Source organism: Rhamphochromis longiceps, linkage group LG13, assembly GCF_057381845.1.
Source record: "Rhamphochromis longiceps isolate RC_006_pf linkage group LG13, R_longiceps_female_GT1.1, whole genome shotgun sequence".
Taxonomy (NCBI): Eukaryota; Metazoa; Chordata; class Actinopteri; order Cichliformes; family Cichlidae; genus Rhamphochromis; species Rhamphochromis longiceps.
In genome coordinates this window covers 20227742-20242604 of record NC_140569.1, presented here as the reverse complement: position 1 = coordinate 20242604, position 14863 = coordinate 20227742, and the positions used below count along the sequence as shown (strand labels likewise).

Below are 14863 nucleotides of genomic sequence, written 5' to 3'. Positions count from 1 at the left end.
TGCGTTTGTAACTAGTACAAGTAGAAAAAAGGCCTCACATCACTTCTGATTATTTGTTAAATGTGGAATTGATTTAACGCTCCTTTTAAAACACAGTTACCACTTGCCCCGAGCTATACTGCAGATCTTTTAAGCCGTTAATGTCAGTGTGAAGCCTAAGGCAGGTCTCTGCAGGGCCCGGGTGAAGAATTAAAGGTGCTCCTGTGAACAGAGTCTGGAGGAGTTTTGTGTGGGAGTCTGTATTGAAAACATGTTTACTTCGGTGCACAATGTAAGATTGAGATCAGCGCAGTGTGCCCTATCCAAACTGAACTTTCTCTCCTGAAATTCTTTCTTTTTGCCCTGCATCTTTGCTAAATGTGCAGTGCTGCGTTGCTTTAAAGCAGTGGTTGTTATTATTTCCCTGGCATGACTTTCTCCATAAGCTGACAAAAACTCACTTCCATATCCCACAGCTTTTACCAAATATTAACAATGATAGGGGAAATGACTACTAGAAAAGCATCCAGCTGGAATTCTAGCAAGAATGGAAATCAGTGTGATAGCTTCAGCAAGCATTTGTTCATTTTCCCATTTAACTTAATTTTGATGGATATTTTCCTCTGGCAATCCATTACCTTTCTCTTCCATCTCAGAATATTTATTGAAAGGTTAATGCCTCACCTGTCCACCAGGAGACCTCACTCTGTCTGCCTGCTTAGTACACCTGCTCCTCAACCACCCTGAAATCTGCAATAAACACATAACAAAAAACTGATATCAAAATTAATAATTAATCAAACAGCTCTTTGATAATCCAGCAATTTATGCAGTAGTGCAATTACTATGTGTTAACCCGAAGCTTGTATTGTGCTCTTTCAGTCAAGACCACTACAATAAAAAGACCATTCTTCAACATGAAGTAAATGATATCTGGCGGCATGACTCTGTTCAGGGACCCCCTTCGCGCCTGGCATGTGCAGACGTGGAAAGCATAATGCGGGGAGAGCACACCTCCCCGCCCTTTTCCATCTGCATACACGAGGAGCTTGAGGCAGGGAGAATGATGGGAAGCCCCCGGCACAGAACTGATCAGTGACAATAGATAAGACATAAAAAGCATGAAAAGGAGGAGCTGGGGTGGAGGTGGCGTTCCAAAGCAGTTTACAGATGTGCAGCATCTGTAGGGAGGATAAATGGCGCCTTGATTTATTCAAATTAAACATTTATATTAAAGATATTAATTTGGTGAATTTCTAAAAAAAACACACAAAAAACTTCCCTTCCTCTTCTATTTTTTACAGGAAGAAGAATTAAGGAAAAGCGGGGAGGCCAAATACGCCCATCTGAGTAACGATCTGCACGTTTTAATTGAGGTCTTTGCTCCACCTGGAGAGGCCTATTCCCGCATGAGTCACGCCTTGGAGGAGATAAAGAAATTCCTAGTACCAGTAAGTTTAATACTTTACACGATTTTTCTTTGTAATTTTTATTCCTACACCGTCCTGTAGGAATTTACTGCTGACTTGACCATTTCTTCATCACCCTTATTAGCATGCAGCAGTACTGAGTTTACAGTATCGGGGGTTTGTTTAAATAAGAGGAAGATACGAGCGTGAAGCTTTTCTCTGCATTACAACTACCGTTCGACACTACATGCCCTTAGTTACAAATGAAAAATAATGTATTCAGCAATTAAAGTGCAGTATGGAACAACTTCCAAGACTCCAGCAACCTAGCCTGGAGAACTTAGCAATAATTAATGTGCATGTTGTGTACTCTCGCTGAGTTTAAGCTGTAAATATTAATCAAGCTTTGCAAATGTGACAAGTCTAATAGAGGAGCTGTGCTGCATGAGTCTGCTTTATGAAGTTCATGCTTCTTGCTATACTGAACCAATATTCATGCAAGAATTTTGTCTTGGTGGGCCAGGAGGATGATGATACCGCACTGAACAAAAGCAGCTACTAATGACTTCACAAAGTCTGCCAAAAAACAGTAGGGAAGTACCTGATTATAGATCCGCTCCTGATGTTTCTGTGTGCACGCTTTTAGGGAGAATGCTCGAAAACAGTGGTTAAACACTCCATCAGAAGTTAAGCTAAAAGCCAAGAGAATCTATTTATGTGTTTGTTGGCTGGTGAAAGGGAAAACTGATGGGAACAATTTTACCACTTTCAGTTCCTTGGTGCATTCTTGCTGCTCCTAACACAAACTTGTGAACATGTGACTCATTACCAAGTGGTGCAAAACAACCACGAGAACTTACCCGTGCTGTAAAGTGTTGCATGCAAAGCAATTAGTTGAACCTTTAGCAGCTTATGTTTAAACCTGCTTTTCTAAGCCTTTTCCCCCTTAGTTTCCTATTTTTGCACCTGTGAGAAACTCAGTAATCTCTTCTAAAAAAGGACCCCTCTTACTTTTTTTTAGTAAACTGCATTATTTGATGCTAATCAGTGTGTACACAGGACCAGCCGTGATATAGGACTAGTTGTTTTTTAATATATCCACTCATTCAGAGATTTTAGGTTAGTTATTTTAGATCTTTTGTAAAGATTTGTCTGCAAAATGACCTGGGAAAGAAGCTTTTAATTGCAGTAATCCGAAAATGATTACCGTGGAAGTACATTTTGGGCAGGTGGATGTTAACAAAAATGCTCCTTTAATCCAAAATGAATGCAAGATTAAGAAAACTGTTAAATGTTGCTAGTTAATCAGACATTTCCAACACTAATTTCACGCTGAGTTAGAAAAATAAACCCCGTATTTACTGAAATTTGAAAAAAACACAACGCAGTAAGGTAGGCAACATCAAAATTCAGCTTACACCTTCTCCACATGACAATAAAATCACATTAAAAAAACTTTAGTACCAATTTCAGAGCACATGTCCGCTGCCTCGGGAATATTATTAGGATTTTGCAAATAAACTGCACATAATGCAACACAGCAGGCATCTGTCAGTAGTAGTAGTGACAGATGTTTCACGCCTCAGGTGAGGAGTGGCATATACATGTCCTGCTATTTTTTTTTTAATTGCTGCATAATGCATTAGGAGCTGCATTGTAAAACATGTTGTCAGAGACGTGCTCTGATAAATCGTGAAAAGCAACATATGGTTACAGGTGTATTTGCGGTGTACTCATGCATATGTGAAAGAAAAGTTGGATGAAGCCTTTGTGGACCCAGAGTGAGCTGAGCAGTGTCTAGTAGCCGAAACCAAGTAAAGAAACCAAGCTTAGCAATGCTGTCTTTAAAGACACAACTATAGTAGAACAGGATGCACAGTGCCAGAGCACTACAAAATGAACTCTAGCAGGCCACTGGTATGAATGCCTCTAACCAAACAAACACAAGCAACTTTCATGAGGGAGGCCAGAGGCCCAGACGTCGTCTAATGAGCTCTGTGCTCACTGCTCAATACTATGGGAGCAGATTGGCCTTTGCCATAAAATACCAGAATTGGCAGGTCCACCACTGGTGCCCTGTGCTTTTCACAGATGAGATCAGATTCACCTTGTGCACATGTGAGAGTCATGAAAGGGCCTGGAGAAGCAATGGAAAACTTTATGTTGTCATTGTTCAGCATGCCCAGTTTTTTGTGGATCAGTGATGGTCTGGGGAGGCACATCCATGGAGAGATCCACAGACCGCTACAGGCTAGGCAACGGCACCCTGACTGTTGTCAGGGACCTATTGTCAGACCATATGCTGGTGCTATAGTTGCTGGGTTCCTCCTAATGCCAGAGTATCCAGGCAGTTCCTGGAGAATGAAGGAATTATACCATTGATTGTGCCTGCCTAACATGAATCCAATAGTACAAATCTGGAACATTATGTTTCCGTCCAACCAACATTGCCAGGTTGTGCATCAGACTATCTGGAAGCTCAGTGATGCTGTGGTCCAGATCTGGTAGAAGATCAAAGGACCACATCATCAGGAACATGCCCACGCTTTGTCAGGCATCTATACAAGCACGTGGGGGGGCACACAAACTACTGAGTATTATTTTGAGTTGCTGCAATGAAATTTCCTTCTATAGGTTAATACATCATATTTCTATCAAATGATGCAGCATCCTTCTGTTTCTAACACATCCCACCCCATATCATTATAGCACCCAGCATGTTTTTTCCCATTGAGATCTGATGTGTTTTCAAAATGTTCCTTTAATTTTTTTTCCTTTTTTTAAAAAAAGCCCTAAAATATCCATCTCCTAAGAAACTTGGCAGCTGAAAAATGGGGAAAAAAAAGAAAAACCCCAAAGCCACAACAGTCTCTCAAGAGCACACTCCCAGCAGTATAGCAGAAGTTTACTCGGTCCTTCTCATCTTCACTTGTCTCTTTGGTCTCTCTTTGCCGAGTCTCCTGCTATTGCCAGAGCTCACTCCTTCTCTGTGCCAGGCATTCATCCCAAGAAAACAACTCCATGGCCTCCCAGCCCTGGGTGCCTTTGCCCATCTTTTTTTCCTTGCTTTGTTGTGGCGCTCTCTTGTCTTCATTTTTAAACATGGTTGACAGGGCAAGTGTGCCTCATTGCATTCATTTGGTAGATGCTGGAAGGACGTTAGACAACCCCCCAAAAAGTTTCAGAAAACATACAAATATCATACCAAAATAAAAACATGAAAACTATAAAATAATAAAATCTATTAGCAGTAAAATATTACGATGTGGCACCAGGTGACACATTAACCAAAACTTGCATCACAGGTTTCTTGGATTGGTTGTTAGTATAATTAACTACATAGGGACCCATGCTGAATGTCAAATTACTGTAAAGAAAGATCTTTAAAAAAAAGATGCATTAGTTAGAATTTGATTCTTTAATAGAGCTTATCATTGTATTATATACAACTGGTGTGCAAAAAATATGAAGTCTTTTATCTAGTACAGAGGACAAGATATGTCTGAGCACTTTTCCTGAGGCAGTCTATTCCCCACTCTTTGTTAGATACACCTTTCAGCCGCTTGGTAATGCAAGTGTCTAACCAGCCAGTAACATGGGAACAAGTCAAAGCATTTAGTCATGTGAACATTGGCAAGACAAGCTGCCGACTTTCAAACTGAGCATCGGAATGGGGAAGAAAGGTGACTTTGAATGTGACATGGTTGTTTATCAAACCAGTCAAAATATTGCCTGGTTTAATGAGTCTCAATTTCTGCTGCAGCATTTGGATGGTGAGGTCAGAATTTTGTGCAAACAACATGATCCATCCTGCCCTGTATCAACAGTTCAGATTATACTCGAGGATATATGGGAGGGATAATTCACTGGCGCACTTTGGGCTCCTCAGTACCACCTGAATATAATTCAAATGCCACACCATACCTGACTATGTCCATGCCCTTATGACCACAGTGCACCCATCTTCTGAGTCTTAGTATAACTAAGTGTTAATAGGAAAATTGTACTTAGTAGTCAGTATAATCTTTTAATGATATAAGTTTGCATATGGTAGAATACTGCATGTAATCATTTGTGTGTAGAAGTATATAGTTGGTGGCATATTGAAAGAATGTCTCATCCTAGGAGGTCTGTAACATTCCAGGGTGTTCACCCCCACATCCTAGGAGCATGGGAGAGGTCGTACCTTGTCTTATTGTTTTACGGTAGGATTAACGTAGCTATGTCAGTTTTAGTCTAAGTGCCTTCTTTACATATAGATGAACTGTTGGATTTTCCAGACCAGCAGGTTAAGGGAAGTCGTTTATGGGGTCACATACACACACACGTACACCTCCACATTCCAATGTAAGGAACAAACGCTCACTGAAGTATAAATAAAGACCGGGGCAGTTTCTCAGCGCGAGTCTCAGTTCTGGAGACTGCCCTTGCTAGCAAGAAGTTCTGTGTGTTTCTCTTCTCTGAGTCTTTACTGAAGAAGTGTTTTAGAATATATTTCTTAACACTAAGTCAAGTTGCTTCCAGCAGGTTAACACACCATGTCACAAAGCTTAAATAATCTCAAACTGGTTTCTTAAACATCTCAGGGAGTTCACTGTACTCAAATGGCTTCCACAGTCACCAGATCTCAGTTCAACAAAGCACGTTTGGGATGTGGTGGAACAGAAGATTCACATCATGAATGTGGAGCTGATAAATCTGCATGTTTTTATCACGTCAAGATGAACCAACATCAGAGGAACGTTTCTAGCACTGTTTTGAATCTATACCACAAAGAATGAAGGCAGTTCTGAGGGTCCAGCCTGGTACTGGCATAGTTTACCTGATGCATAGCACCCACATTTAAACATAGATTTTGTTAACACCTTCAAATTCAAATACATACATTCACACTGCCAGACATTTCTACGAATCCAGTGAGTCTCTGAGTACACAGCTTTTTGATTCTTCAAACACAATAATAGCACTAATAGCACGACTCTACCCCTTAAATGCATTATGTTGGGAAACAAAACAATCTTATATAATCACTGTAATCCAACAAATGTCACACGATTTATTCAAAAGCTAAGACTGATCCATTTTCTTTGGTTTGTTCATGTCTTTTAATATGATGTTTTTGTTGGATAAATGTATTTACCTTGTTCAATACTGCCGCAGGTGTCAAAGGTGATCTGACATGACAGCGTCACTTATAATAAAGCTGATGATTGAAGAATGCCAAATTAATTTGACTTGTTATTTTCTGGCCACAGAGACAAATAGCTGGCAGACGCAAACATCACAATGATTGGTAACACTGCACTTCATGTGTTGACCTCTGTAAGTCTAACTTAAGCTCTGTGAAGGGCATTGCATGTGTACAAGGTCATGCATGGTCAGAATTAATCACAGTGTGCAAACAATCTGGCTCGAGAAGCCTCAGCTTGGGCTTTATCTCTGTATACTCATGTTAACACCTTTGTCAACAGTCTACTTTCACAAGCTCTGGCAGGTTTGTTGAGCTTTGAATGAGCTGCCAGATTTCTTATTAAGAGCTCTGCCAGTCTCCTTGAATTAAACAGAATGCTGTAGGCCTTATTTGTTCATTATAAGAACGTGCACAGTCTGTCACATGTCCACCACCATGGTTTCATTTTCTTCTTTCACGGTATGTTGGTGTCAGTGTTTTCAGTCTTTATAATCTGTTCATCATATGGCCTGTGCATGACACACAGCCTGTTATTGTAAATGAAGACATGTCTGACATGCTGCAGTTTAATGAATGCTCAGTTTTGCTGCAACAGTATCGAATGTGTTCACATTCACCGAATCAAGGTTGCTCACTATAACAATGATAAAAATTTCTCTTTTTTTCCACCTCAAAATCATGCTCCATTAACTTCTTAAGAAACAGTGAAGGTCAGACATGTAAAGAAGGAGAAGACAATTTAAGTAGAGAGACACTAACCTCTTGTTTTTAGATATTCTTTCTATGGTTTGAAAAATGAACAGTGTGTGCTGCAAATCCTTCGACAATATGTGGCTGAAAAATTTGATCCTGAGGAAAATTATGAATAAATTAAAGAAGAGCGTGATTGCAGATTTGTCTGCTAAAACTGACGACTGATAACAAGTCTGCAAAAAGGGTTACATTTCACACATTTAGACAGTTAATGAGTTCAGATTTTTTTGTGTTCACACAGAATTAGTTTAATCTAATAATAAGCTTTTGTTGAAGATCTGATTACATTCAGTCCTAACTATGCAAATCACAGAGTGGGTAAAGGATGTCTTGTAATATCCTCATGACTAAATGTGATGTGATCCATAAGCCTGGCCTGTAGGTAGGAAAGGACTAAACTCCACGTCAGGGGTATTGAACCTGTGCCTCTGGCTCCTTTGTCCACCCGCCCATGACAAAAAAAACAGATGACTTTGAAAATAGAAATAAAAAATTGCATTTTTAAACCATTTTTATATTTATTTAACATTGTTGTAAATGATAACTTGCATTGATTGTCCCCTAAACATAATAACTGCTGATGCCACCCTTGGCAGCAAAAACTGTAATCAAGCATGTGATAACTGGCAATGAGTCACATTATTGTGGAGGAATTTTGGCCCACTCTTCTTTGCCAAATTGCTTTAATTCAGCCACATTTAGGGCTTTCCAACATTAGGAGCCTGTTTACGGTCATACCAGAGCATCTCAATGTGATTTGAGTCTGAAATTTGTCTAGGCCACTCAAAAAAACTTAATTCTGGTTTTGTTTTTGAAATTTTTTGGTTCATTGTCCAGCTGCATAACCCAAGTGAGCTTGAGCTTCAGGTACAAACTGGTAGACGGACATTCTCCTTCAGGAGTAGAGAGCAGAATTCATGGTTCCATCACCAAGCAGCAAAGCAGCCCCAGACACTACCATCACACTACCACAGAGTTTTTTATGAAAAACTCTGTTAGTTTTGCAGCAGATGTAACGGGTCTAAAACCTCCCAAAGAAATTCAGCTTTTATCTCATCAGTACACAGAACATTTTCACGTCTTGGGGAACATCAAGATGTTTTTTGGCAAATGTGAGCCTTTGTGTTCTTTTTGGTCAGCAGTGGTTTTCTCCTTAGAACTCTCCCATAGATGCCATTTATGCCCAGTCAGTTTCTTATTGTTGAGGAAAAGAGGCCTGCAGCTCTTTAGATGCTTTTCCCTGCTCTTTTGTGACCTCCTGGATGAGTCATTGAAGCGCTCTTGGAGTATTTTTGGCAGACCCACCAATCCTAGGAAGGTTCACCACTGTTTTCTCCATCTGTGGATAATTGTTCTCACCATTGTTCACTTGAGTCCCAACCCTTAGAAAAGGATTGTAACCTTTTACGGACTGATAGATGTCAATGCATTTGTTTCTAAGCCTGTTCTTAAGGGTTTTTTAAATCATGACATGATGTGTTGCTTTTTGAGGACTTTAAGCCTACTTCACTTTGTCAGACAAATTGCATCCCTTCCCTTCTCTTTATCAAGGAGAAGGGAAGGGATGCAATTTCCTTTTTACACAGGGCCACATAAATTTGAACATCTGTTTCCCCCCTTAATAAATAAAATCATGATTTAAAACGTAGATTTTGTTTTTATTCGGGTTATCAGTGTCTAATATTAAAATTTGTTGGAATGTGAAGTGTGACAAATGTGCACATACAATGGACACCACAAATTGGCTCTTTCATGAGTAAAAGTTGAAATTGCTGCTCATAGTAACATATATTGGGTTTTTATGTTTGTTCGAGAGGACGTATTTTTCTTGGGGCTCTCCTTTTAGTCTGTGACACCAGATCATGCGGTCGTAATGTGCTGTCATAAGCAGTGACAGCCAAAGAAATCTGTTGCTGCCTTGGTGTCATTATAGAAACATTTCGCCCATGGTATTGAATCCCGTGGACTCGGTTTAAGTGTTTCGTAAAAAAAAAAAAAACCCCACACTTGTTTATCTGTCACCAGTGACAAGATAATGAAGGCTGTTTTGTCCACTCCCTTATCTGCTGTGTCGCGATCCATATCATGTTGATAGCGGGCTGAGAAAAATGGTTCAGAATCGCAAGATAGCGATATTCCACGCAAAGTTGTTGAAAGTGTCAATTACAGTCTGTGTGCAGACAAATCAAGGGCTATTTTTGTATTGCATTAAAGTGAGAAAAATATTTGTCTGATTTAATTTCCCGTTTCTGTTCTCCTCATCCAACATCAAGATAAATTTTGCCCTAAATTTTTTGGTTAGACACCTTTTCTTTTTAAAGGCCATCTGGGAAGTTAACACTAGTCTTCGAAACCTAAACAGGAAAATAGTTTTTCTTCTTTCCCCAACAAACCCGCGGCTCATTTGAGAAATATTTATTGCCTTTTTCTCCACCACTAATCTTTCCTCTGCGTTTTGAGTCAAACCATAACCAAAAGATTCTTCACTGGCTAGTCACCGCTCAGCAAAGCCACAAGCTCCCCTTGGGTGTCGAGATAATTTTAATTTGATGACATTTGCTGCTGTTGCAAGCATCTGTTGCAGTCAGAAGACAAATGACCTTGTCTGTTTTGTTTTCTTACGAGACGTGCTGCATTTTGTTTCCACAGGATTACAATGACGAGATCAGGCAGGAACAACTCCGGGAGTTATCCCTGTTGAACGGCTCTGACGAATCAAGCAGAGGGAGGAGTGTTCAAGGGAGGTGTCTACGACCAACAACCGCAATAACCACAAGGTAAAGTTTTAATTACACTCACAAGCACACATAAATACATAATATTTATACAGACACTTCTCATCCTAATTATTAGTTTATTTAAATTATTTTTTATTTTTGGTGTTTTATCATTTTTACTGGTGTGTTTCTTGTGTGATATTTAAAACCATTTCATTTTATTTCTACTCTTTTATGAATTTACTTGCTTACATCTGTGCAAAAGCCAAACTCACATTTCATTTCTTTATATTCTGAACTGCATTTTTTTAAGTCTTCTTAAACTATACTTTTATGTTTGAAGGTCTTTCCGAGTTTTTCCTTTGGACACTGGCTGGTTTATTACCAGTTTTTAAGCGCAGACTTTGTACTTGACCACTTGTTTGTTAGGCCACTTAATACTGACCTATGGAGCATTCAAGCATAAAAAAATCACCCAAACCAGTCTCATGTTTACACAAGAAACAATTCTAAATTGCTTCAGGCACTTTTTACTTTGTAACTTCTTGGCTGCTGCTAAAACTTCTTTAGCTGAAGTATCCGAAAATACTTGAATTTACCATGAATGGCATAAAATAGTATTTTTGCACCAACAAAGTGATTCCTAAAGAGCTTGTTGCTGAAAACTTGGTATATCTACAGCAACAGTATCTCAAAGTCATGTCTTTAAGAAATAGCAAAAAATCCAGCAAAGATGGAATACAGGACCTGAAATATGCGTCTACTGTTCGCCCAACCTCATTAGAAATCATCACCATGGAAGCACAGCTGTCAAAAAGCCATTCTTAAACAAGGGAAACAGGAAGAAAAGGCTGAGGTATGAAAAATTACACAACAACTGATTTTAAAATCAGCAGCAAAAAGGTCTTTTGGTACTCCATATTCCATATCTATAGTCTATATTCTTCTGTAAAACATGACAGGGGCTATGTCATGGTTTAAGGCTGGTTTAAGAAAAACAAGATCTCTCATGTCTAATAGTCAATGCAATAAAAATGTGTAATTTTATGCATTTGCAGGTAATACAGAGCCTAGCACCTAACCTGCTCTGAATGACAAAATAAATGTGTTAAAAAATAACAATGAGGCACCCACCTTCATGGTGAATTTTGACATTAATTGGTTCACCTGTACATGTTTCTGTATTTTATGCAAACCAGTTGTGAGTATTCCTAATCATATTGTATTTAATATTTTTTAATGGTTTCTTTTCATTTTTTTTAAATTTAAAATGTGAATTGTTTTCCGCGTAGCTCCTGTAGGCCAGCCTATGCAGAAACAATAAATGCTACAGAGCATTTCATTGGATCAGACGTTCACGCATCCCTCTATAAGTCTCCTTTTGAATTATTTATTTATCTAATTGTTGAGCAAACTGACCTTAATCTATGTGAGCTATGAAAGTCCCTCTGGAATAACCAGGTAGAGTGTGCCATGAAAGCCTGGCCTATTTCTGGCAGCACATCCATATGAGCAAAATCCACCAGCAACATTGGGACGCTCCCAATTCACCACCAGTACCACCACTTTCTTTTCCAGATTTTCCCCTTATGCTGCAATGATAAGCGATTTTTGTAAATCTCCATTAAAAATATGCACCAATAATTCCCATTTGAGTGTCTGTATTTTTGGATCACAATAGGTTGCCAGCTAGTGAAGAATAAGCTGGAGGAAGACAAATTGCCATACCCTAGCTGTATCATGCTGTAAAAATGTAAGTTAGCAGAAAATAGGCATCTTTGCAATGTTAAATCCTCCCTGCAGTCCCTACACCGAGCATGAAGTTGAGCTGCTGGATAGTCAGACTTTTATATAAAGAAACAACCTACCTTAAATTCCTCATGTCTGCCCCAGCCCTTTGGCCCTTGCTCTCCACCGGTGCATGTCAAGTAACAACTTGCTGTATTTGAAAACTATACCTGTCCGCCTGCAGCCTGACATTAATCAGCGGTTTCAGGCAGATGTGTTATCGTGCAAACGGAGACATGACATCGCTCTGTCACATTTTTGAAATAACCATGTTGCATCCCACAGGCATGTTTGCAGAGCAGACAAAACACAAAGTGACACTCGTCACCCTTCTGATCATAACAAGATCTACCCCAGTGCTGTGTTTATCTTATGTTTCACCTGAGCACAGTGTAAGGCAACCACCAGCTGTGGCAGCGTGGACGTATGCAGCACTAAAAAGGATTTAAATATAGTTTGAGGGTTTTTTTTTCTTCTTAATTCCACTTTCCCACTTAATTTACTGTGGCTTATTTATGAGTGTTGCACAGCAAGGTTCTTAGGGCAATGTTGAGGCCATGTTTGTTTGCTTTTTTTGCTTTACCAGGGGCCACAGAGGCGCGGGAAGGAGCGCGGCAACACCTCGGGGGACAGCGACGGCAGCACACAGCAAACTTCCCACGACAGTTTTGACGAGGGAGGTACAAGTCCCGAGAGCCAGAGGGGCAGCAGCAGCAAGTGTCGGATACAGGCCCCCGCTGTTAGCAGTCACACATGAATCATATGACGACTATGTAAGTCCAATCCTCTTTGCACACACTGAAAAGTATAGCTGATAGTAATTTTACTTGAAGTGTGTGTAAATCAGACTTGATTTACTTCCCTTTCATGTAATCTGGATGATTCGTGCTTTACATGGAAAGGTAGGGCATTCTGGGACATCTTTAAAAAGTAGGACAAGCAAGTATTACATTGTATATTTGCCTATTTTAAATGTTAAAAACTTGCAGAAGCGTATAATGATGGTTTTGGATCATTGAGTTCGACATAGTTGCAGGCAGTGATCGGTTTCCCTTTATCTCGTTTAAAAGCACAACATATTTTCCAAACTTATGATAACTAATGATCATTTGTCACACTAACTTAATAAAATGTTTGTTTGTTTTTTGTGTTCAAAGTAAGATTAACCTGTAATCAAAGTTTTCAAAGAAAAGGAGGCAAGAACCTGAAGACATATTGCTTGTTTTTCACCGTTGCCTCAGTTCTGCCACACAGGCAAGTCATGCTTTGACCTGACCCAAAAAAAAAGCCTTAAATCGAGTATCTTTAACTGTGTAGCCTGATTTATTTTTGGCTGGCTCGGGTTAAGCCATCATAGACTGTGCTGAGGTTTGATATGTCTCAGCTTTAAGCTCTGTTTATAGTGACAAACCTTCATCCTCGTACCCAGACACTATTTTTGACTGCTGTGCACAGCTTTTTAATATGGTAATTTGTGTGTTTATTCCTTACCCTGTTTTTAATTTGATGTATTTATTTATTTATTTATTTGTTATGAGATATTTTTCAAAAAAAGAATTCTGAAAGCGTTATCGGCCCTCTTTGAGAGCCACTGTATTAGATAAGTATTTTTGCACCACTTGCACATACATTTATGCTAACTACAGACTGTTTGAGGAACAGCCCAGTTTAGGTAGTGTAGTATCCCAAGTTTCCATGTACATCCATGCAGGTGAGGAATCTGACCTGGAATCTGAGAAATGATTAGCAAACAGACCAGCTTACATACTGTTTAAAACACAGGCTATTTGAAAATAATTACTGGTGTTATTGGTTTGGAGTTTAATTAAAAAAACATTCATGTGAGCTATGGGAACTCTCTTTGTCTCCTTAACCCTGTGTCATATTAGACACGTGAGTTTTTGTGCATCAGCAGTGTGATATTTGGCTGTTTTTGCCCCGAAAAACCCTGAACAAGCAAAACCAGCACATTTAATGCAATAATTATAGCAAACATGATACAAATAAAACACTAAATTATTTTTTTTTATTTGCCCTAAGGTCCAATAAACACTCCACTTTTTAAAAAATTCTAATTTTCTGACAATTATTTAACGGTTCAGGCTTTGCACACCGTAAAAAAAAAAAATCCTAAAAAAACAGTAATATTCCGGCAGCTGGGATGACAAAATAATACCAGAAAATAACTTTCCCATGAAAATACGGTTATTTTCAGTAATGGCAATATAGTTTGTTGCCCTAATTTTACATGGGATTTTGCCTTTTTCAAGTGCTTTTAAACATTAAATTGGGAACTATTTAATGTGATTAAACAATGAAACTACCTATAAAAAAGGTCAATGAATGTGGCAATATGAATAATAATATTTAAATGTACAGAAATATACAGTTAACAGTTGGTTTAAATAACAATGGATTGCATTCATATAGCACTTTATAAAACCCTCAAAGCGCTTTACAATTCCACTTTATAATTCCCCTCAGGGTATCACCATTAGGTGGTAGGTGAAGTGTCTTGCCCAAGGACACAACGACCGAGAGTGTCCGAGCCGGGACCCAAACCGGCAACCTTCTGATTACAAGGCGAACTGCCAACTCTTGAGCCACGATCACCCTAACTAACAATAATGATAATCATTGTAAAAAAAAGTTTATACGAATCATTTTATATATTTTTCCATAGCATTACATTTGGATTTAACAGTTCAATCTTTCAAATAACGGACAAATATTTGTGAAATTATGATGCATTTGTGAATGTATTTTAACAATCAAAATATGCATATGTATAGACAGTAGGGCTGCCACAAACGATTATTTTGATAGTTGACTAGTCACCGATTACTTTTGCATTAGTCAACTAATCAGATCATGCATCCATTAGACGTACAGCATACATCTGCTCTTATATAACTATCATTAGCTTACAGTTTTAAGTGTTTAAGGTAAGTGCTAACTAAAAATAAAGACAAGATGATAGTTTATTAAATTTTAATGAAATTTGCAGATTGTTTAGGTGAAGTTTA

The 14863-nt window shown here is 38.8% G+C and overlaps 1 protein-coding gene across 1 annotated transcript in view; it reads left to right on the top strand.

The window, feature by feature from the left end:
• The window catches only part of khdrbs2 (KH domain containing, RNA binding, signal transduction associated 2), a 76073-nt gene that overhangs the window by 33569 nt on the left and 27641 nt on the right, over window positions 1-14863 (top strand). Inside the window, exons 4-6 of the mRNA XM_085428373.1 lie at window positions 1284-1430; window positions 9982-10109; window positions 12424-12610. Of these exons, the coding sequence (XP_085284499.1) occupies window positions 1284-1430; window positions 9982-10109; window positions 12424-12610 (462 nt within the window). The remainder of the gene's footprint in view (window positions 1-1283; window positions 1431-9981; window positions 10110-12423; window positions 12611-14863) is intronic.